At 43.7% G+C, this 23,855-nt stretch overlaps 1 protein-coding gene across 1 annotated transcript; it reads right to left on the bottom strand.

The window, feature by feature from the left end:
- Positions 1-7,657: 7,657 nt before the first annotated feature.
- Positions 7,658-21,208, bottom strand: Mtnr1b (melatonin receptor 1B). Its single transcript, XM_004661883.2, has 2 exons — positions 20,980-21,208; positions 7,658-8,529 (listed from the first exon to the last, which is right to left on the bottom strand). Exons 1-2 carry the CDS (start codon positions 21,206-21,208, stop codon positions 7,658-7,660), a joined length of 1,101 nt encoding a protein of 366 aa, XP_004661940.2.
- Positions 21,209-23,855: the final 2,647 nt, after the last annotated feature.

Raw genomic sequence — 23,855 nt, forward strand, 5'->3', positions numbered from 1 at the left:
GGCCTTTGTTTTGCTTTTAAACTTTTATGTGCATTTAGGACAATGCTATACTACTATGGCTATTAAAGACTCATTACCTCCTAATTAAGGTGTGCCCAGGGAGATAGGGTATCCTCTTGAGATACTCTGATTGTAAAATGGAGCAAAATAAGGATATCTTGAAGGGAACAAAATGTGGAGACAACCTGTACTGATTCCAGTGTCAGCATGCTTGTCAAACACACTCATTCACTATGGAATCTTCACACTTTTAATGATGCTGCCCTACTTTTAGCAGCTCCATGCTGCCTTGTACCGGATGCATGTCTTAACAGTTTAGTCTGATACCAGCTCTGCTGTGCTAGCAGGTGTAATTGTTCTGTTTTATAGCTGGAGGAACAGACTCAGAACAAGCAATGGACTTATATGTACATTTATAGAAATCACTTAGTTTGAGCTTTCTTAAAATCGTGATCATAAGAAATAACATATAGAAATCAAAAAGGTTATAATAGATTTAAAGCCCTTGTGCAGGGTCTGACCTGGGCATGCATCCAACCACTGATGGATGTCATTCTTCATGGTCTCTTGTCCTTTCCCTTACATCACCATCAATGGGTTTTTGAGATACTGTCACAGATATGGGAAAGCTGCCATGAGAACAAGAACCATATGTGGCTCATGTTTGACCCCATCCTTCCTGACAAGCACCCTGAAACTACACCCAGTGCTGAGCACAGGTGAGGCAGTTGCAGAACTGCATGGTGTGGCTGAGTTGGCATGTGGCACATCAGAGCCCCAACCCTGTAGCTGGTGTTGGAAATCTCTCTCTCAGAGCTGCCTTGCAGTTTAGTAGGGCATACTAGCCATGTATTAGTCTGACTTTGGGGATATTAGCCACCAGGCACATTTCGGCCTGGTCCAAGAGCATTTCAACCAGCTCATCAATTTCAAGTTTATAATTTAATGACTGTGAAAGAATGCAGCAATGAACTGTGAGTGCACAGCAGAGCTGTTTCTAATTTGTTTGCATGGGCTTTTCTTTTTTGTTTCCTTTTAAAATTATTTATTTATTTATTTGAGAGAGGAAAAGAGGCACAGAGAGAAAGGGGGAGAGAGAGAGAGAGAGAGAGAGAGAGAGAGAGAGAGAGAGAGAGAGAGAGAGAGAGAGAGGGAGAGAGGGAAAAAGAGAGAGGGAGAGAGAGAGAGAAAATGGGTGCACCAGGGCTTCCAGCCACTACAAATGAATTTCAGATGCATGTGCTACTTTGTGCATCTGGCTTATGTGGGTCTTGGGGAATCAAACCTTGGTTCTTTGGCTTTGAAGGCAAGCACCTTAACCACTAATCTATCTCTACAGCCCTTGCATAAAGAAAATACTGAGCCATAAGACCAGACATTCTTTGTGACTATATATTTATATACATCTTTTTATAATCACATATTTTATATCTACATATTTATCTTCTTTTTTCTTTACCAACTAGGCTTTTTATACATGTGTTATTTATGATTATATAGGTTTCATGTCTTTTTAACTGCCACAACTGAAAAGTAGAAGAATTTTACCTAGCTGCTCTTAGAAAAGTACAAATGCATTTTTGAAAGTTATGTGTCTTGGGTCTGCAGAGAGGGTTTGGCAGTTAAAGGTACTTGTTTGCAGCGCCTGATAGTCTGGGTTTGCTTTCCTAGTACCTACATAAAGCCAGATGCACAATGTGGCTCATGTATCTGGAATTCATTTTCAGTGGCAGGAGGCCATGGCATGCCCATGCTTTCTCTCTCTTCCCTATCTCTAACAAATAAATAAAATATTTATTTTTTAATTAAGTATAAGCTTTGTATGGAGCCATCATGTGTTGGTACCATCATTTCCCTCCTTCCTCCCCCATTTCACTGAGGACCCTCCTCAATGGGATTATTGGTATTCTCCACGGGATTGTAATGATGTGTTTAACTGTCTGAATTGATTTGCTAAGGCCAATCAAGTAGATCTTTTGCATTTATTATTTCGTCATTGTGCCTGCAAAGAGACAAACATCTATTTAAAAACATGCTGAGGGCTGGAGAGGTGATCAATGGCTAAGGCACTTACCTACAAAGCCTAAGAACCCTGGTTTGATTACCCAGTACTCATGCAAACCCAGGTGAACACAGTGTCACATGCATCTGGAGTTTATTTGTAGTGGTTGGAGGCCCTGGGACACACTTTCTTTTTCCTTGTGTAGCTTTCTTCTCTCTGTATCCCTCTGCTTGAAAATAAACAAATACAAATAAGAAAAAAAAATCTGAATTTATGCTTCCAAGTGGCTATTTTTCTTCCAAATAGTCCTCTTGAAAGGTTATACATGTGTTTCCCCAATACTGGAGGAGACCTGTCTTTGGCGAGAAGCTAGTCTATAAGCCACACAAGAAAACCAACATTTACCTTCCAGCCATAGTGTTGAAGCTTAGCTTCATATGAGAATCATATGGACAGCTTTAGCAAAACGTCAATTTTATCCCACCATAAACTAATTAGGTTACAATTTTTAGGCATTCATCATTTTTTTTCAAGTTCTCTACTGAGTGGCAAGGACTCAGAACTACTCTTTCTTTAATAGACACACTCCATTTGTCTTTCAATAATTTTTGACTGTCTCCAAAATTTTGACTTATCACCAAAGACAAAATATCGCACCTATACCAGCTGGATGTAGTGGTGATTACCTATAATTATCTGGAAGACTGAGACAGGAGAATTCCTAGTTTAAACCCAACTTACCATGAAGATCCTGTCTCAAAACAAGAAGAACAATAATGGGCTGCAAATGTAGCTCAGTGGTAGAATACCTACTTTGTATGCATCAGGCCATGGGTAGAATACCCAGTACTAAAAATTTCCCTAAAAATTTCCAATGAAATACATATGTCCTTTAAAAATACACACCAATAAAATGTGACACACTTTCCAAACTCAACTCTCCATTTTTTCCTGAGCCTTAAAATATGATTATTAGAATATAAAAAAATCTTCCAGAGCAGACATTTCAAAAGTACAAAATACAAGCATGTTTATTCATTCTATTTTCTTAAAAATGAATATTAGTGTTATTAAGGTTTTGATAAGTATGAGAAAAGCTTGTATTAAGGTTTGTATGCAAACTTTTTATGAACTTTTTCTTTTTACTAAAAGCCTATAAGGCATTATGACTCAGCTCTTTATGAGGCTGCATGTGTGACAGGTTCTGTCAGACAGCTTTCTAAAATGATAATGTGATTTTACACCCTAAGCAATGGTGCATGAGAGTTTTCATTGTCCTCCCTTTGTTAATAATAAATGTTATCAGGAATTTTTACTTTTGTCAGTCCAGAAGGCAAGGATTATGATGTAACAATGTTCTAAAATTGCACTTCCTTGATTATCAATGCTTTTCATCATCTTTTTTTATTTTCACAAGCAGTTTATATATATTCTTTGTGATGTGCTTGCTTAAGGCTTTTTCCATAGTTCAACATTTAAAATTTTTCATATAATTATAGACTTACCAAAAATTGTGCAATTGTGACAAATCAAAAGGGAAATGGAGCACGGTGGCTCACACCTCACCAGTAACCCCAGTATTGGGGAGACTAAAGCAAGTGAATTACCAAAAGTTTGAGATCAGCCTGATGCCACAGCAGGTTCCAGGCCAGTTTGAGCTACAGTAAAAAAAAAAAATAAAAAAAAATAAAAGAAGGATATGAAGAAAGGAAGGATAGAAAGAAGGAGAAAATAAAGAGGAAACAGAGATGAGCCATCTACCCTTACTTAATTGATTCTAATAGCAACATCTTCCAAAACACAAAAAATCACAACCAGGATATCAACATAGGTACATCTTGCTGTAACATCCCACCCATGTTCAGCACACACGTGTAATTAGTTGTATAGAACATTTACAACATGTGGAAGTTCCTGTGCTCACGTTTACAACCAAAACATAGCTCAGATGATGGCCAGTGGGTTCCCTTATGTTGCCTTTTATGATCATATCCACCTCCCCCTGGCCCTTCTCATCTCATTTGTAAACTCCACAGTCACTACCCTGTTCTCCACTCATAAAATTTCTCATTAAAATTTTTATGTAAACTATCTATCAATGGATGAAAGGATCAGAACAATGTGGCAGAAACAGACAATGAAATATAATTCAGACTTAAAAAGAAAGGCATGTAATTCTGAGACATGTTGCAACATGGATGAACACTGAGGGCATTATTCTAAGTGAAATGAACCAGTCACAAAAGGAAAATGCCACACTATTCCACTCTCGCATGAGGTCTCCAGAGTAGCCAGCTGCCTACACACAGAAAGGAGAATTGAGTTCCACGTGGGAGGGGCAAGAAAGATGTGAGTGCTTATGAGTACAGAGTATTCATTTTGTAAGTTAAAATCTTTAAAGATTGGTTGTCAAACCATATGAATATAATTATACTATTGAGCTGTACACTTAGAAATGGCTATGATGTTAAGTTTTGTACTGTGCATTTTACCAAGAGTTACATAAATGAATCATATAGTATGTAATATTTGGGGATTCATTCCCTTTCCCCAAATATAAAAGAGAGATCCATGCTAACAGTTTGATAGATCACTAATACATTCCTTTTCATCATTGATGAGCAGTGCTCCATGGTGTGGATATACCAGTTTATTTCCCCACTATGTTTGAACACTTGGTCTCCTGTTGATGGTGTTCTTTGGGAAGGTTGTAGAATCTTTAGGAAGTGGATCTTCACTGGGGGAAGTTAGTCACTGTGGGTGGGCCTTGAGGTTTTACAGCTCACTTAAAAAATTAAGTATTTGTGTGAATTCCTGTGTGTGTGTGTGTGTGTGTGTGTGTGTGTGTGTGTGTGTATGGTAGGCCCTTTTTCCACTACAAGTGAACACCTCAAACAAGTATCTTTAAGTGCTGAGGCATCTTCCCAGCACCATAAATCTTGTTTTTAATCTAGTCAGCTTCCCCATGTCTTTTTGTTGGTGAGTTGAGATATTGAATCACTTCTGGTGTCAACTCAGTCAGAAATCTGGTCTCCTCAGTGCTGAGAGCGTCAAAGAGAAATTAGAACTAAGGGGTACACAAGAAGGCCACAGAAGCATGGGAGAAAGGTGGCTGGGGAGCACCTTTGAACAGCTGGTGGAGTCTATGAGGTGGAAGATGAGGAGAGTACCCATACCACTTCAACAAAATCATCTTTATTTAGAATCAGGGCTGACAGCTTGAAGACATTCCGTGGAGTATGTACATTGTCTAATGCTTTGGCTTTCACCCACTGTTTCATTCTCTGGGCTCCTACTTCATCACCAAAACCTAAGGACACAAGAAAGGGTCTTGGTTAGTGCATTCTCAGTAATGGGCCCAGTAAACTGAGAGAGATTGTGTTCCTCCAGCTTGTATTTATCAATCATGTGCTCATACTCAACATATCACTAAAAGACAAGCAAAAGTGGAGAGAACCTTTAGTATCAGAGCCACATTCCCTGGCCCTCCCCTCACTTCCTCATATGAAACCTTCATGGTGGGGACTGAGGGATTTTTCAGTTTTAAGGAGTGCTCAGGTGACTGTGTGACTCAGCACTCAGTTGGGATCTCTTCCATTACAGGGAAGGGAGAAGGTGCAGCATGCAGTCTTTTTAGAGGACAGCAAGCTCTTCCTTCAGATTGAGGTAACTGTTTTCTCTTCCTGAAGACACTCATGCATCTTATGTGCTTGGGGCACTTATCCCAGTCCAATGATTCGCTGCCGCATGCTCCCAGGGGAGGCAGGGAGTTGGGTGCTGCTTGACCTGGATCCACACCTACCTTGTATTGAGCAGCTCCAACGACCCATACCATCATCCTCTTCTTATACTTTCAGTTCCTTACAATGCTGACAGATAACAGTATCTGTTTCTAAGGGTATTAGATGAGCTAATGCATATCAATCATTTACCACAGACTGGCACAAAGAAAACAAGCCCAAATATTGTGGATATGAGCCTAACAGTAGGTTCACCTCTCAGAGGGCAGGCAACATGCCTTTGGCTTCTCCTACCAGACCAAGCCAACAGAGCACTGTCAATTAACGAAAGTTAAAGGACAACCTGACATTTCCTCAAATACAAGGTACATCAGCACATAATCATAAGATAAGAACTGGGTTGGAGCCATCCCTCCTCCACATCCACATCTCCAACTCCTTCCCAGTCCCCCTTTTCTGTTTGTCTGTACTTCTTTATGTCCTTCAAGGCCATCTTTCTCTTCTTGTGGTTATAATAACAAAAGCTCACACTGAGTGCTGACCTGGGTCAAGTGCTGTCCTCATAGGCATGTTACCCGTATGCATGCACTCATCAATTCTGGGACACAGACAAGTATGATCATCACCTTAAGATAAGCAAATTGAGGAATAAAGAAGTTATATGATTTGCCCCAAGTCATAGGACTTCAACATGTGAAACCATGAAAGAAAGTCATAAACAAAGGAAAGAAGAGGGAAGGGAAGAAGGGAGAGGGAAGAAGGAAGAAGGGAAGGAGAAAGTGAGGAAGGAGAGTGACAGGAAAAGAGAGGGAAGAAGGAGGAAGGGAGGGAAAGGCTAGGTTGGTAATCTGTTAGGCAGTGTGTTGTATGTGTTGGTAGCATATAGATGTGTTTGCTTTGTGTACTGCGAATGTGTGGTTTGTATTTAGTGTGTGGTGTGGTGTGTATATGGTGTGCTATATGTGGTGTGGTGTTTATATGCTCTGTGCATGTGATATGTGTGGTGTATATATGTGGTACTTGGTATGATTATGTATGTGTGTGTGGTATGGTATGTAAGTGTGTTGTGTGATATATAGTTTGACTGGGGTGTGGTATGTGTGGTGTGTGGTATATAAAGTGAGTGGTGTGACTTGGAGTGGTATATGTGGTGTGGTGTCGTGTGTGGCATCAGGTGGTGGGTGGTATGTGTGGTGAGTGGTATGACTCGGTGTGATACATGTAGTATAGTGTGGTGTGTGGTGTATGTGGTCAGTGGTGTGACTGTATGGGATGTGTGGTGTGGTGTGGTATAATGTAGTAGGTGGTATGACTGTGGTATCTGTGGTGTGGTGTGTGGTATATGTGGTGTGTGATATGTGTGGTGTATATATGTGTGACATGTGTGGTGAGTGGTGGAACTCTGTGTGGTATGTGGGGTATATGTGGTGTTTGGTATGTATGGTGAGTTGTGGGACTGTGTGGTATGTGTGTAATGGGTGTGTAGGAAAGGTTGACTGGGACAGGCCCTATGCACTTGCTTCAGCCCTTTCATTCTCTGTGACCACCCACCTTTCAGCAACACAGACATTGTTCTTCCATCTTGGCCTCCAGAGAAGCGTAGACCTCAGTAACAGGTCAAGGTGGGATGAAGAAGGGTGTGTCATGGGTAGGAATTGATCTCTTTAACATTCTGCTCATCTAGCTTCTTAGGTGCCAAGGGTCCAACATGCCACCAAGAGTGTTTGTGGGTGTGGGGTTGCAGCCCCTTGCTTGCCTGGGCCCATAATGCTGATGGGTCACTGTGGACAGGAGTTCCACCAGCCCTGGGCTGTGGCACAGTGGGTGTGGCATGACAGTGAGGCACAGCACGCAGATGATGACACAGTCTTCTCTTCTTTCAATTGCTGCTGAGCCAGTGTACATCTGAGGGAAGTTAGAGGGCATCCTCCTGCAGTGGGTGGTGAGCACTGGCAGCTGCAGGTGCCTGGCTCTGGAGCCCCTCTGCAGGGCTGCTTTTGGACGCATCCTGGGTGCAGTGCCGAGGGGCACAGAGGGCAGAGAGGATCCTCTTATACTCCCTGCGGAAGTTCTGGTTTAGGAGCCCGTAGACAATGGCATTAAGGCAGCTATTGAAATAAGCCAGGAAGTAGCTGGTGACAAAGAGTCCCTCGGGTACCTGCGGAGCCATCTCTTCCGGATTGATGGCCACAGCAAGGCCGATGCAGTTGAGAGGGGCCCAGCAGACTGCAAAGATCACAAACACAGCAAACATGCTTAGAAAGCTGCGGATGTCACTGGCCCTCAGGCGCAGCTTGCTTTCGGACTTGGCCTTCCTGCGGGCCTGAAGGACCAGCACCCAGATGCGTAGGTAACAAAAAGTCACCACAGAGATAGGGAGGAGGAAGTGAACCACCACCACAGCCACTGTGTACTGGGCACTGGCTGTCTGGATGAAGGTGCAGGAATAGATGCGTGGGTCGTACTCCAGAGACCCCAGGAAGAAGTTCGGCACTAAAGCCACCAGAGTGAGGAGCCAGACTAAGCTGATGTAGACGGGGGCGTGCCAGCGCCTGCAGATCCGGTGATAAGTCACACTGTGGCAGATGTAGCAATAGCGGTTGATGGCGATGGCCGTGATGTTGAAGACAGAGCCAATGACACTCAAGCCCATCACAAAGGCACTGGCCTTGCAGTGTACCTCCCCCAGTGCCCAGCCATCATACACGATAGCCACAAGGATCAGTGGGTAGGGGTACAAGGCCACCGCCAGATCAGCCAACGCCAGGCTCACCAAGAACAAATTGCCTGAAACACGGAAAAGAAATGGTCAGCAGAGGCACTACAGTTTTCAATCCCTGGAACATTTCATGTTTGCCAGGCTACCTTCAACACTGGGAAGGGAAACCAAGTAGCATTTACAGACACAATATAGAACTCGCATTGCATTGTTGCTACTCACTACTTGAGGCAAGTCACTTACTCTTTTGAAGGCTTACCTTTGTCATTTGGGAGATGGGGACAGTGGTTCTACCTGGTGGTATAGCTGTGAGAATTCTTATGATTCAGAGTAGAATGGGAGCATTCAAATCACAACTGTTCTCAAGACAGGCGCAGAGAACTGGCATTGTATAAGCTCCAGCAAGTTTGGGGAGAGGAGAGGCAGAAATTCAGGATATTGCCATTATTATTTTCTCCTTCAACCAGCTCCTCCTTGTAGTCACAGGCAGTATGTTTTGTGTTTTCTCCATAATTCATAGTTCTAAATGTGCATGCGTGCGTGCATGTGTGTGTGTGTGTGTGTGTGTGTGTGTGTGTATGTATTTTCATGTGTATGGATGGGCACATGGTGTATCACAGCACACATGTAGAGGTCAGAGGGCAACTTTGGGGTGTTAGTCCTTGCCTTCTACCTTGACACCGAGTATCTCATTGTTTCTGTGAATATAAGACTAGCTGGTTTGTAAGCTTTGGGATTCTCTTTACTCTGTCCCCACCATGGTTTCAGACCCATTGGAATTCCCAGTGTGTGATCTAATTGCTTCTGGTTTGAGGTGAATTCTGAGGGTCAGAACTCCGGTAATCAGGCATGTGCAGCAGCACTTTTAGCCACTAACCTGCTTCCATAGCTCCCCAAGTGTCTATAAGTCATTGTTCTGCATGTGAACTGCATTTCAGAGAGGGAATCATGTGTTTCCCATATTTCCCAGGTGCCTTGCCCAGGGTCTACACTTAGAGCCATGTGACCATGCTAACAAACCGCAGGAGTGGGGTAGGGTCCCTGTCTTGTGGGCTGGGATGAGCTGTAGGCACTTCTTGTTCCATATCCTATCGGACATGGGGTTGCCTGCTTTGTCTGTCCACTCACTGGCTTTCTGAATTACTTTGCTCCTCTGAAGGAAGCATTCTCCACACCATCAATCATTCTCCACATCCATCACCACTATCTGAGACCTCAGAAAGCCTCATGTCTATCAGTGGATATGTTTTAGGCATAGGGAGACAACTTGGGCTTACTCTTAAACAGCCCTTCCTCCTCAAGCTTTGTGTCCTGAAACCAGAACAGAATCATGGACAAGGCACCAAGAGCCTGGAAATTTTCAGCAGGAAGCACAGGGCACGAGCAGCTCCATCCCTAATGCCATTTTTTCCCTTGTACTTTTTCCATGTCTGCCATGTGCTCACAAGATAGCTGACTTTCCCTCTGTCAGGGACGCTCAGCAAGTCCACTGTGCACTGGATGCTTTCACACTTGCAACACAGCAAAGGACTAGTTTCTTGCCTGCAAGTGGTTGAACTCAGTGGACAGGTGAAATGAATTTGTTGGATGAACTTCCCTGTTGTAAGGATGTGGTTTCTCTGTTGCCACCATATATCTGTCCTCACTCCACAGAGGCTGATGTGACTACCTCAGGGGTCCAGAGTCTCAGAACCATTGGATGAGGTCCCACAATTACAGCAACAGAGAGGCTAGCCTGTGATCTTGAAGATGGGAATCTTAGAGTCATGTAGCTGGGAGTTCACTAGAGTCAGGTTCTTGGGTGAAGTGAACATCACACTTGCACTTATCATAGCACAAGGATGTGATAGGACTACCTTCAGCCCACTATGTTCCTGACATACATTCTCGCCCTAGCTATAAGAAGACTGAGAGTAACAACTGTGGTTTAGGAACCTAGAGACCCAAAGACAGTCATCTTTAAGTATCCATGTTAGTTTAAGAGGCTGGGGATCAGTCTCACTCAGAACAGAAAGAAAAGAAGTCCATTTGTGTCCCAGAGTTCTCAGGACCTAAGGACTTGTTGCTCCTGCATCCAAGCCAGGGTTGAGTCCAAGAGAGCCCTGATGTAATTGGATGGAATGGTGGTCCTCTGGACAGATGAAACACTGTTGAGAGGAGGCATGTCCCTGTTCTTGAGGACTCTCCACATAAACTATCCTGGGGTAGAGGGCTTTCTGCTGGCATTGTACAGGCTGCCCTGCTTAGTCCCTTCCTGCTCTACTACTTGAGGAGTCAATTTACTGCCAGAGTTAGAACACCTATTTTCCTTCTAGGTGTTACTTTAAAGTAAGAAATGCACATCTGAGGACTTGCTTTGAGTATGAGAAGCTGGGTTCTTTGCATCTCATTTTCTGCTTTGCTGGTTACCTCCACTGTCAGCTATATCAGACCCACTTTTTGTGGTGGTTTGTCAGCCCTGTCAACTTGAATGGATTTAAAATCAACTGTGAGACACATCTGTGTGCATGTCTGTGAGAGTTTTTAGAGAGGCTTAACAGAGGAGGGGAGGCCCACCTTAAATGTAGGTGGCACTATCGTATATCTGGGGTCCCAGAGTGAATAGATAGGAGATAGTGAGCCAAGTACCAACATTCATCTGTCTGCTTCCTGATTGCAGAAGTAAGGTGATAAGTCTCCTCGTGATCCTGTCACCATGCTTCTCCTGCCTCACACTGTTAGTGAGCCACAACAGGTATTCTGTCACCATGAGAAAAGTACACCTGCACTTGGTCCCTAGGGAGCTTCTCAAATTCCTTGGCTTCAGCTGAATCAGGAGCTCAACTTCTTGTTGTCCTAGACTTTTAAGGCTACTTTTGATATTTAGAGGAGGTGCTGGAAATTAGATGAACCAGGCATACACTTTTCTGTACTCATATCCAGCCATGGGAGTTTGGCTCATCACTGAGCTTCTTCTCTCCCTCAATAGTGGATCCTTTTTTTTTTTTTTTCCCAAAATGGAGACCTCTATCCCCTGTCCACATACATCCACATGGTTGTTTCTGTGAAGAACATTTCTTTTGTTATTTTTTATGACTAGTTATGGACATACTTGGTATGGAAATATCATGTGTTGGTACCAACCTTTTCCTTATCCCTGACCCTTTTCTGAAGGGTCCTCCTCATTGGAGTCACATGCTATCCCTGTGGGGATTGTGGGTAATGCATTGTGGGAGCAGCAGTCAGTTATTGGGGAGAGACAATGCCTTTGGGCATGATGTCCCAACTTGTGGCTCTAACAATTTTTTGGCCCCCCTTCCACAAAGTTCCCTGAGCACTAGTGTGTGAGTTTTAAGCCTACCTCAATGATGTGCTCTTAGGAGCCTCTGGATCTCAGCTTTGGTAGATGTTGAGTGTTCTCAGTGTCTGTCTCGTTCTTTTTGCTAACACAGGATGGTTGGCCTTTACAAGGTTCACTGTCCCCTGGACCATCGGTAAACAGGCTCTTGGCATGTATAAGCATGAGCAGAGAAAGTCAAGAGTGACTAGGATCTCGTGCCAGCTCTGCCAGCTGTTTCCCTGGGAAAGCTGAGGCATGCTCTGCTGTGTTAACGTGGCTCATCCCCTAATAATGCCCCAGAGGCTGCAAACAGCTTGTAAATAGTGAGCAGAACACATTCAGCTCCATGTGGAAAGTGATTCAATTACTCTCCCCTATAAAACCTGCAGTTCTTAAAAGTCTGACTTTAGCAAGCCCTGGCTGTGGAGTCATCTAGTCATCCTACTAACTCCTGGATTTCTTGGCATGATTCCAAATTCAGTGACTGTCGTTCTTGTACTAGATCTCCTCTAGAGGATGCCAGGGCCTATTTGGATGACAGGCAAGAGGAGATCCTGCTCTGCATCCATCTCTTCCCCACCCAAGTGAGCAATCAGTCAGTGCAATGTCTGTGCACAGACTTGTCGTGAAGATTTATGTCATGTCATGGTGTGACTCACTTCTGTCTGCCTCCATCAGACAGGACATGATAGCGGCAAGAAGCCTCCACATCCAGGTTTTCTTTACTAATGTGGGGTCACTTCAGTATTCATATGCCAAGCACATCCTCCACCCACATGAACTACTTACCACAGTCTCCTCCTCCTCTACAGTCTCCTTCTTTCTGGGAATTCAATTTCTGAGGATCTCACACTCCATGAAAGAGCTAGCCAGCACTGTGCTATGATAAGATGATTCTGGAATGCAAAGCTACCTCTGTCCTTTGTCCCTCCTCTCTGTACTCATCTTCCAGGATCAGAAGAGCTTATTTGTATTTAAGAAGACCCTGACCATTGAGCTAAAAACAACACAGAAATAGATATTCATCAAGTCATTCACTAAGCAAATATTATTGAAAGTCATCTAGGCAGCAGCTCTAATTGCTCCAGGGGCATATGGATGCATGGCAACACTGTAAATTCCCCTTTCTTGAGCATTATCAAGCTCCTAGTCTGACAGAGAAGACCACCAGATGAAAGCAAGATGCTAGGATGATGGCAAAGAAGCCAGCAAGTGACTATCATTGCTAGTAGGGTAAAACTTGTTATAGCTTGAGGTCTTCCTTTGTCCTTCATTTATTAAGTGTCTAATGCATTTATTGGGCATCTGCCATCCTCAGGAAGGGCACAGTGTTGGAAGGAGAACTATCCCTAGCATGGAGATAACAACATATAGGAACAGTACCATTCAGTGTAGTGAGAGCTGGAAGGGAGGCCAGAAGGAGGTGGTAGGAACAGTCAAGAATTCCTAAGTTGGATTGAAACCACAGGTAGTGACAGAGAGAGTCTGGCCAGGCTGGACTATTCACCAAGTTCCTTGCTAAAGGACTGCCTACCTCCAAGAATCTCAGTGCATCTCAAACAGGATTTTGTTGAGGAAAGGTCACAAACAATAATAACAATCCCAACATGAATAATATGAGATGTTTTAATTATATTCTGGATAGAAGCAATTTTGAAAAAAAGAGCAAATAATTTATTTAAAAACTTGGTTTCCTTACAAATACTGGAATGATGCAGTTAAAGTATGCTCCTAATTAGATTTCCAAGTTCCCTGAGGGTAAAAATTACTTTCCTCCAAAGTCACATTATTCATGAGAAACCCCAAGGTACCAGAATGAGGCACCTAAGGGCTGAGTTGAAATCTTTGCTTTATTTAAAAAATATTATTGGGTAATCTAACATTGCAAATGAAGATATGATAGGCAACATTTCAACAGTGTAAAGAAAGAAAATGCATGCATAGTAAGTATGCATTTGAATCAATAAGTGTTATGCTGTCACAAAACATTTTTCTGCAGCCATCAAAAGAGATAATGTGGGAACTCTGATGGATAGTAGCTTATTACCCTAAAGAATAAAAACAGAACAACAATTGATATACCACCTAGAGTTGATGGTATACATTTACATAAGCTGAGTGTGTCTGGTGAGAAACCTTTAGATTTCATCAAATGATTTCCATCTCCCACATAAAGAAGTGGGTACTCAGACTATCGGAATAACTGAAAACTACAACAGAGATAGGTGGGGGAAGAATACAAACTAAAGAGAAATTCAGGGGATAAAAACCAAGACTTGTTCCATTGTCATAAAAAATGAGAAAGTAAGAAAAGCGCCACTGAACTTGGCCATGAGGTAAACTCTGCTACCTATGGGAGATCAAATGCTAGTGTGCAGTGAGGTATTTATCTTCATTTTTCCCCTTTCACTTTTATTGGTATATAGTATTTGTATATAGTGATGGGTTTGATGAAAACATTTTCATTCAAGAATGTCATGTACTTTGACCATATTTACCCTGTTCTGTCCTTCTCTTTCTCTTGTCTCCCCTCCCTCCTACTGTCTCTTTCTTAATGAAGATTTGTACTTGACACATAAGAAGCACTTAGTCATATTAGCTATTATTATTATTATTATTATTATTATTATTATTGCTTCTTTTTAAAAAATACTTTTATTTATTATTTATTTTCAAGCAGAGAGAAATAGACAGAAAGAATGGGCATGCCAGGGCCTTCAGCCACTGCAAATGAACTCCAGACATGCACTTTACATGGATACTAGGGAATCAAACCCAGGCTGCCTAGCTTTGTAGGAAAGCACCTTGACTGCTAAGCCATTTCTCCAGCTCTATTATTACTTTCTATAGCACCATTAGGTATATTGAAAGACATAAGAAAAAGGTTGATATCATAGATCAGGATCCCTATGAGGTAAGAAGTGAGGAAGCTAAGTAGTGTGTCATCTCACATGATGGGGATACTCTCTGACAATCGTGGCTAGGTCATTTCATCCTTGTGTCAAAATCCCTGTGTATACTTACAGAAACACAGATGGTACAATCTGCTGCACACGTAGGCTCTAGTAGTGATGGATGCAGACAATGAAGGAACAGGGGCATTCCCTGTAGTTCATAGGCTCTCTAAGAAAAGGAACTTTGCATACTAATTCCCTAAATTTTCCTTCTTCAGAAATAAATGTCTTACACTGGGTGACTCACTAGCCACACTCAATGTCTTCTGAGTCTTGCAGAATATCATGTCTAAATACAGATTTCAATGTTTTGTAAACAAAGGCTGCCAAACATGAAAGTCTTTATACTCCTGGGCTTTGAGAGCTCCAAGGGAGAATTAGGAAGGATTAAGAGATTTCTTCATTTTGTAGCTAAAGACATAATTATGGGATTTTAAAAAGTCTTAATTTTTGCTCAGTGAAGAGATAATAAGGTATTCCTGGCTGAGATTTGGAGCTGGGAAGCTTGAATAAAAGGAGCAAGGCCAGAGAATCCAATTTGGTCTTCAGCTGATAACAAACATACTCAATCCAGCTCACCCAGAATCCATAGACACTTGGTACCATGTGACATCTCAGTGAGTGGTTGGTGGCAGTATAGGCCTGCCTAGAGTGGTCTCCCCCTTTCTCTGCACTTCCTGGAAGGCAGGAACTGTGGTTCTACTAAACTAAAGCCTTAAGCCTTAAGTTTAGTAGAGCTTTTAAGCCTTTAAAGTGTCTATGTCCAGTGCCATCATCCTTAGTCAGGCATCACTCCCTTTCTTATGGGGGAATCTTATTGCCTTTACTCTCAGTAACTGGGCATACACAGCACCAAGGTGCAGGATATCCACCAGGCACTTCGTAGGCAGGCATTGATTCTGGATAAGAGAAGCTGTGAGTAGAGAAGAGCTTGCACAAATACCTGTGTGTGCAGCAAAACACATCCCTGAATTTCTTGAAAAATTCTAGGGTCAGTCTATTTATGTCCTTCTGCCTTTCAAATGACTGGAACATTGTAGAAATGCCAACGTCCACTCTCTGTCAACATCTAAATAATTTCTTTACCTCTGCTGCAGTACAGAAGTCCATTGTCAGACCACAGCTTCTGATGGATACTGGGGGATTCAGGGAAGAACTTGGCTGACAGAGCTGTGCTTTTCCCTGTGCTAACAAAGAGGATGATGGTGGGTGCTCAGAGAGGACACAGCTCTCTTTGCTCTCATGCACCAGGGTCTGTTTGCTTGCTGCAGGTAGTGGCAGGAAAACCATCTTTTACAGGTAGATTAAAGTGGCTCAGGACAGAGCAGCAGGGGGGTAAATACACTGAGAAGAGTCATGAGGGCACAATTTCAGAGAACTGTGGTATAGCTCAGTTACCAGGAGCGATCAAACAGCAGGCATGCCTTTGCAAAAAAAAGTGCCACTGGTTAGCTTCCAAGGACAAAATGAAATTTCCTTAGGGCTTTCAATGCTCAAAGCAACACATTTCTTTGAAAGTTTGTCTATGTTGTATCAAGTGCTGTAACTGAGGTCTCTGTAATCGCTTGAAACCATTGTAGGTTCATTTTGTACCACGGTTTGCCTGGATTCCTGTCCAGGCTCATTTTATTTCTTCAGAGGCATGCTCAGTTTCACTGTGTTTTACTGAGAAGATACTGTGAAGGCATTTTCTCCAAATTAAAACATTCTGTCCTGGAGGGAGGCTTCTTAAGACTCAGAAACTAGGGCTGGAGATATGGCTCAGTGGTTAAGGCACTTGCTGGCAAAGCCTAGTGGCTTGGGTTTGATTCCCCAGCATCTGTGTAAAGCCAGATGCGCAAATTAGCACATACATCTGGGGTTTATTTGCAGTAGCTAGAGGCCCTGACATACCCATTCTCTCCCTCTCTCTCTGTCCTTGCAAATAAATAAATAAATAATATTTTTTAAAAAGACTCAAATAAAACTCAACAAGGCCCAGGAAATTAAAAAAAAAAATTCCCTTGCCTTCAAATCTCAGGAAGCTCTGGAAAGTTGTGATTCACAAGGACAGTCCCCAAGGGAATACAGGCAATAATAACTGCCTGGGAGGGCAGACTCTAACCAGCTGAGGACTGCCTAGAACCCCTCCTTATGCTCCAGAGATTCTACTTCTATAAGTCTTCACCCATGCTGGAATGAGCTGTTCAGTGATCTAGGTGCCTTTGAGTCATCCATCTCATGTAGGCCATCTCTCACCCATATTCCTGTAAGCAACCCCCAAAATCTCACTGGTTCACTGAACTAGATTTGGATGAAACTGTTATTTTGTTCTATCCTCAGTGCCCTATCTGGCGTGAATAGGGCCACATATTCCCAGGTGGAGCAAAAGTCTCTGGCTTCATTTCATCCAGCAGGGAGAGAGACAAAAAAAAACAAAAAAAAAAAAAAAAAAAAAAACACTACAGAGATGGTTCATTTTGCAGGGAAGCTATAAGATGTCATGGAAGCTTACAGAGGATGACCCTTCCTATGCCATTCATGATGTTGGCAACAAATATTATAGCCTTATAGGGGAAGATGGGGAAGGGATGTGGGGAGGAACAGATATTGAAGAGATAGAAGAGGCAGAGGAGACCTCTTACGTACATCAGATAGCACTGCTGCATGGGAAATGGCATTGCAAGACAAAGGTGAGGCAGGTGAAGCTGGCTGAAGATGGTCATGGGTGCCCCACTCTAGAGGAAATGCTGCTTTGAATGGAGGAGGCAGGGAACTGCCAGGTCTCATAGCCCTGCTAGGAAGAGGCAGGGAAACTGTCATGGTACTATGGATACAGTGTGCTCCAAGGAGGAGGAAGGTGGAATTTAAACTTTAAGAACAGGGAGCAGAAAGGGGTTTGGGGAGGTGGTAAAAACTACTATAAAGCAAAACCATTTGGAATGAATGAAAATATGGAACCAAAAATTGACTCCCATGCCCAGTACTAGAAATTAGCATCAGGCTTGTTTGAAGAGGGAGTGGGCCTCAGTGGTTGTTACACACCAGTGTGGAGACTCCTGAGATCTGGGAAGGAAATGGGAGTGATGGGGGAGAGTTAGAGGATAGGACTGAGAGGTAGTGGTGGAGTTGGGAATATAGAATCAAGGGGAAAGTCTTTGCTCCTTTAGAGACAATAGACTTGTCTTATGCCTATGTGAGTGTATGTAAGCTAAGGGGAAAAAAAGATGGAAAAGAGAGGGAGAGAAAGAGAGAGGAGGAGAGAGGTGGGAGGGAGAGACCTGGTGGAGGAATGTTCCTGAAAACAGAAGAGAAGAGAGCAATGCCATCAGGGCTAAATATAAATATTGGTAAGGCAGAGACCAGGGTCAAAGTGGTTCAGGTGGGCATGGGGAACTGTCTTCAAATGAACTCAGGCAAATCTGCCAGAAAGCATGCTGACACGTGTGATGTGACAACCTAGGACTGGTCAGGGAGTGACACTAATCTGCTTTACCTTCCAAATGCTCAGTGCCCTGAACCTGCCTCTCACTGTCATCTATATTCCTGTTCTGCTTTTCTCCCAGGCTATCTCTGAAAATGGCAGCCCATCACAGGCAACAGCAGTGGGGGAGAAGCCCTCCAGGTGTTACGGACAGTCTACTCACAGAGGAACTGGGTTTGTGATCCAAGTCTTCTGAAAAGTCTGCTGTGATCTCAAATGTGCCTTGGTGACTGGGACTATATACATCCTGTCAGTTACTTTCGCATAGCTGAGACAAACACTGACTAGACGCAGCTTATGGGAGGAAGGGTTTACTTCAGGCTTACAGATTCCAGGGGAAGCTTCATCATGGTGGAAGACGCTGGCACACTTAAGCATTTAGCCATAGTACAGAGACTACTGCCAATACCAGGAAGCTCAAGAGCCCAAGCTGGCTTTCTAAAAAACCTACAGGGCTGGACTCAAGAGCCACCCCCCAGTGACACACCTTCTCCTGCAGGGCTTCACCTGCTGAGGATTAAGTAGGAAGCTTAATCAAAAGTACCTGAGTCTATGGGGGCCATACATTTACATTCAAACCATCACATACCCTCCACGTCATACTCCTAATTTCTTATACTGATCTCTTGAGGAGACTGACTTAGATATGAAAGGTCTGAGGCTAGTCTTGAGGTAAATCGAATCTTATTAGACAAGAAAAGAAAAGTTCTAATAAAGTGTAGAATGAGCCATGCTTGGTGGTGCCTGCTTTTAATCCCAGCACTTGAGAGGCAGAGGTAGGAGGTTCATCATGAGTTTGAGGATACCCTGAGACTACATAGTGAATTACAGGTCAGCCTGGGCTAGAGTGAAATCTTAACTTGAAGAAACTCCCCCCAACAAAAAAAGGGTAGAATGGGTGTTAACCTTTCAAAATGCTTCAGATGTTTAGATACCCTTTGATATCTCATTCTACCAAGATCATTTAGTTTAACATGATAATTTTTTTATGACTGTCACAAATGAAGCCAATAGTTATATAAAGGTGAATTAAGGGTTGGGACCTTAGCTCATAGTAGAGTGATAGCTAGCATGTGAATGATATTTAGTTCCATTGCTAGTGCCTCAAAAAAAAAAAAAAAATCCTAGTGAAATTGCATGACAGTGGCAGCCCCCACAACAGCAGGAATCGATGCCATCTAGATACAGAGTATCTAGTAGCAGCACATCAAGGTGGTAGGCTGAACAGGATGTGATTTGTGCCAGCAACTTGACATGCTTCCTTCCTTTCTGGCTATACTTTTTGGTCAGGAAACCCAGGATAGGCAGCCCTGCATGGCTTGTAGCAAGGAGGCATGCTTTTCTTTCCCATGGACAGAAGCCACTTCCTCAGCCCCCTTTCAACTCAAGTACTGAGCACGGTCTTCGGCTTGTCAGCACTTCTCTAAGTACCCAGCAAGCCAGGGAAGGAAGTGACCAGGGTCAGGACCTGGAGGGCTAAGGCTTCTCCTCCACCTGATGAAAGCCTGGAGCCACTGCTCATTGCCTCCCGTGTAGGAAATGAATGTTTGGGGCTGCTGCACTGAGCAGTGACCAAAAACACTGAATATACTTTTCTGATCACAGCCTATTCTTTCCTAAGCCATGTCTTTTTTTTTTTTTTTTCAAAGAATGGGAAAGCAAGTTGGGAAGGAATTCCAGATGGCATAGCCCTCCTGACTGAAATACCTGAGTGAGAAGACTTGCACCTCTTTAACAATAGAAGTGGTCCTGTGTGATGGCTAGAAGATCACATCTTAATTTTTGGCTTCTTTCATAGATAAAAATCCTCAAGTCTAAACAAACATTTAGGATCATTTACTAAAAGAATTTTTTTTTCTGGAGTGGTCTGGAATCTCAGAAAGGCATTTTAAAGCCTTACAATTATTATTCAACTTTAATTCACATTGATATTTAGTTGCTCTAATCAGGAGATGAGAAATTACATAATTAACAAAGAGGCCTCTGTGCTGGCCACCTGTGGGGCATGAGCTCATGCACCCCTCTCTCTGGTTTTGTTGAGGCAGACCTGAGCAGGGCAACGTTGCAATGAAAATAGATTGAAAGGGAAATACTTTTAGGATTGCCACCAGAGTTAGTCATATTATTGTTTTCGTTTTCATTTTCACAGCCAAGTCCACAGCTTTCCTGTCTTCAGAAAAGCCAATGCTGACTCAAAGTAATTCAGTTCAGCCCACAGCTCCTGCAATTTATGTTATTTACTATATCTGGTGGAATTGGGCCTTCCGATGAGCAGGCCATGGACATGGAGACACAGTGCAGCAGAATCCATTCATTCATTCTTTCATTCATTCATCCGCGCGATCATTCTAAACACCTAGCATGTGAAGTTGCATGGTTTGGCAGGAGAAAAAAGGGGAGTCAGTCACAAGGGAGTCTCATTCAGCAGGACACAATTGAGCGCCACAGGTGGTGATGCATCCAGTTGCCTGGGTACCCCCGGAACCCACAGTCTGCCAAAAAGGTACGCAAGGAAAACTTTATTAGATTTACTTTTGGCACTCATGTGCCATGTGCGTCCTGGACAGTTGCTGGAGGCTGGGGCTCCAGAATCACCGCGCATTATGGAGCCTGAGCTTGCCCTAACTTCCCAGAGAAGGACCAAAGTTGGGAGCAGCGTGGAATGAAGAGAAAGGAGCGCCTGGCACTGAGGAGAGAAAAGGATCTAGGATTTCAGGTTAGGAATCAAGACCAGAAGCGGTGCGCGCGCTACCCCCGACCCTGGTGAGTCCCTGAAGCTCACCTGCATTCCGGAGCTTGCGGTTCCTGAGCACCGACAGCACTACCAGGAGGTTGCCCACCACGTCCACGGCCGTGGTGACCACGAGCACCGCAGACAGAGCAGGAGCCACCCAGGGAGCTCTAGTCTGCGGGGTACCCGAGGGCTGCGCTCCGGCCACCACGGTCCAGCCGTGGCGCACTGACAGCCCATCAGTTTCGCAGCAGCTGGCTTCAGAGCCATTCTGGGACATCGCTCCCCGCCCAGCGCCACTGGGATGGATAGAGCTGGACGCGCAGTGCAGCGCGGGGCACTCTGTCGGTCCTTTCCCAGCCCAGCCTGTGCGCAGGGAAGAGGCAGGTGGGGAGGGAAGTAGAGAAGACGATTAACTAAGCGGGGGGAGGGTGGGGGGGCAGGGGAGGCGGGCGGAGAAAAACCTAGGAACCGAAGAAGGACTTGGGGCTCAGGTGCTGCAGAAAGCTACGCGTTCTTCAGTGGCGTGCGGCGGAACAGCTGGACCGCGCTTGAGGCGCTGCTGCTCTGGGCTGAGCACGCGCCTGACTCACCTCAGGCCACTTAGCCTGTCCAACCCTGGTGTCCAAGAACCAGGCCACACCCAACCTCCCCCCGCCCCACTTTCTTTCCAACTTGGAGAAGCTGAGCCTGGGGCAGATTTGGGCATCATGGTTTGCAGAATGGAGGAGATGTTGGTCGTGGGGATCTCGGATGCTTTGTTAGAGGTGAGGTGAGACTTGGAGGACAAAACTCCGGGGTGTGTGGATCAAGTGCGGAGAGAAGCAGCAGTGGAAGATAAGGGCTAGTCTGAGTTTTGGATTAGACACAGGTTATGTAGTGCAGAAAGCCTGGTTGGGAGTCATTGCTGGAAAGCGAATATTATAATGGATTTGTGGTTATTTAAACACAATGCCTATATGTTTGCTTTTATGATGTGGGTTTGAGGGAAGGGTTCACAGTCAAAAATAGTGAGGCATAAATACAGACAAGAAGGTACTTTTAAAATGTTTAATTTTTATTTATTTATTTTTTTGAAAGAGGGAGAGAGAGGGACGGGGGGTGGGGAGGGAGAATGAAAGGGCATTCCAAGGCCTCCAGTCACTGGAAATGAACTCCAGACACATGCACCACCTGACTTACATGGATCCTGGGGAAATGAACCTGAATGGTTTGGCTTTGCAGACAAGTGCCTTAATTGCTAAGCCATCTCTCCAGCCCCCCCCAAAGGTTCTTTTTGTTCAAAATGTTGGACCACTTACCCTGCTAATAACAACCAATCTCCTTTATGTCACCTTATAGTGGCTTTATAAAGCTTTTATAGCCACTAAAGTCACTTAAAGCAAGAGACTGATAATCTGGCGTTTGTCAAGGAAGCAAATGGAATTTATTTCATTGTCTTAGAAGGAAAATGATGCAGGCCTTTAAAAGAGATACTTGCTTTCTACTAACACAGTGAAACATGTGCCTCTCCATCACAGGGTATTCAAGAGGAAACAAAAACTAAAACGGAGTTCAACATGAAAATGCAAGAATGTTTCTCCACAGAAATGCTATAGAACAATGTCCAAAGCAGCCTTATGTGTAACAGCCCAAACTGGGAACAACCCGAATCTTCATGAACAGAAGAGTGAGTGAACACATTCCATGCAGTGGAATACTACTCAGTAATAAAAAGTGACATACACAACAACATGGATTAATCTAAAAATATATTGACAGCTAGGTGTGGTGGCTCACACCTTAAATTCAAGCACTCAGAAGGCTGAGGCAAGAATATTGCTATAAGTTTGAGGCCATTTGGGGCTACATAGTGAGCTCTTAGAAAGCTTGAAATACAGTATGATCCTCTTTCCCCCAAACAAAGAACTTATACACACACACACACACACACACACACACACAAATGTGTGTTATATGGAACAAAACAAATCAAATACTAAAATGTGTATATTACATGGTTCAACTTACGAAGTCCAAAACAAAAAGTTAATGCATGATGATAGAAATCAGAACAATGTTTGCTAATGGGAATTGACTGGAGGAAAGGACAAAAGACTCAGGATTTGATTTATACATATATTTTTTTTCTCTGGGGTATTGAGTCTTACGATGTTAGGTAAGCATTCTTCAACCCCTGTCCTGAGATACTATTTCTATGTGTGACTTTTTGTGACTTATACCCTACCCCACAAGTTCCAGAAGGAAGGACACAGTGGTGAGGGCACTGATAATACTGCAGTGGCAGCAAGGGCAGGAGTGCACCCTGGGCAGATGAGCCATCCAGAGTTCAAGGAGGGATTTCATGGTGAGGCGGGCAGACTCCCCTCACAGCGGAGAGAAGGCCAAAGCCACATGCAAATTCCAGACTGTGTAAAGAGGTGCTGGAGCTCCTATGTGTTCTTTCACATTCTTGGGAGTTTGAGGCTACCTCATTATCCAGGTTTCTGGGGAACAGAGTGTGGGAGGTTTAAGACAGGAGAGGTATGAAATGACATTTCAGAAAGTGAGAACTTCCTCTAGGACTACACAGCAGTATGTCAGGAGAGTGACTATCTCTGTGCACAACTTTAAACAAACCAAGCCAGCCTGGTGGGTGTCTGTTAATCAGTAAGCTCTTGCTGCTCAGAACAGGAAGGAAGGCAGGACAAACTGTAATTGGGGTGGTGGGAGGTTGGGTAGAAACAAATAACAGAAGAATGCAGGTGTCGTGGGAAGATGGACTGTGGGGTTGCAGTTAAATGAATGACGAGAAAATGGGATAGGGCAGAAGAGGGATTAAAATCAAGGGATAGGAGAGTATGCAAGTTCAGCAGATCATGATGAGTTTATTCTTTTTTTAGTCTTTTTTTTTTTTTTGTTTGGTTTTCCGAGGTAGGGTCTCGCTC

This window comes from Jaculus jaculus, chromosome 3 (assembly GCF_020740685.1).
Source record: "Jaculus jaculus isolate mJacJac1 chromosome 3, mJacJac1.mat.Y.cur, whole genome shotgun sequence".
NCBI lineage: Eukaryota > Metazoa > Chordata > Mammalia > Rodentia > Dipodidae > Jaculus > Jaculus jaculus.

What these genes read in the sequence shown, in the direction of transcription:
- Mtnr1b (XM_004661883.2), bottom strand. Translation starts at nt 21,208, where the DNA reads ATGTCCCAGAATGGCTCTGAAGCCAGCTGCTGCGAAACTGATGGGCTG. An exon ending in CCGCAAGCTCCGGAATGCAG is followed by an intron (nt 8,530 to 20,979) that starts GTGAGCTTCAGG and finishes TCCGTGTTTCAG; the next exon opens with GCAATTTGTTCTTGGTGAGC.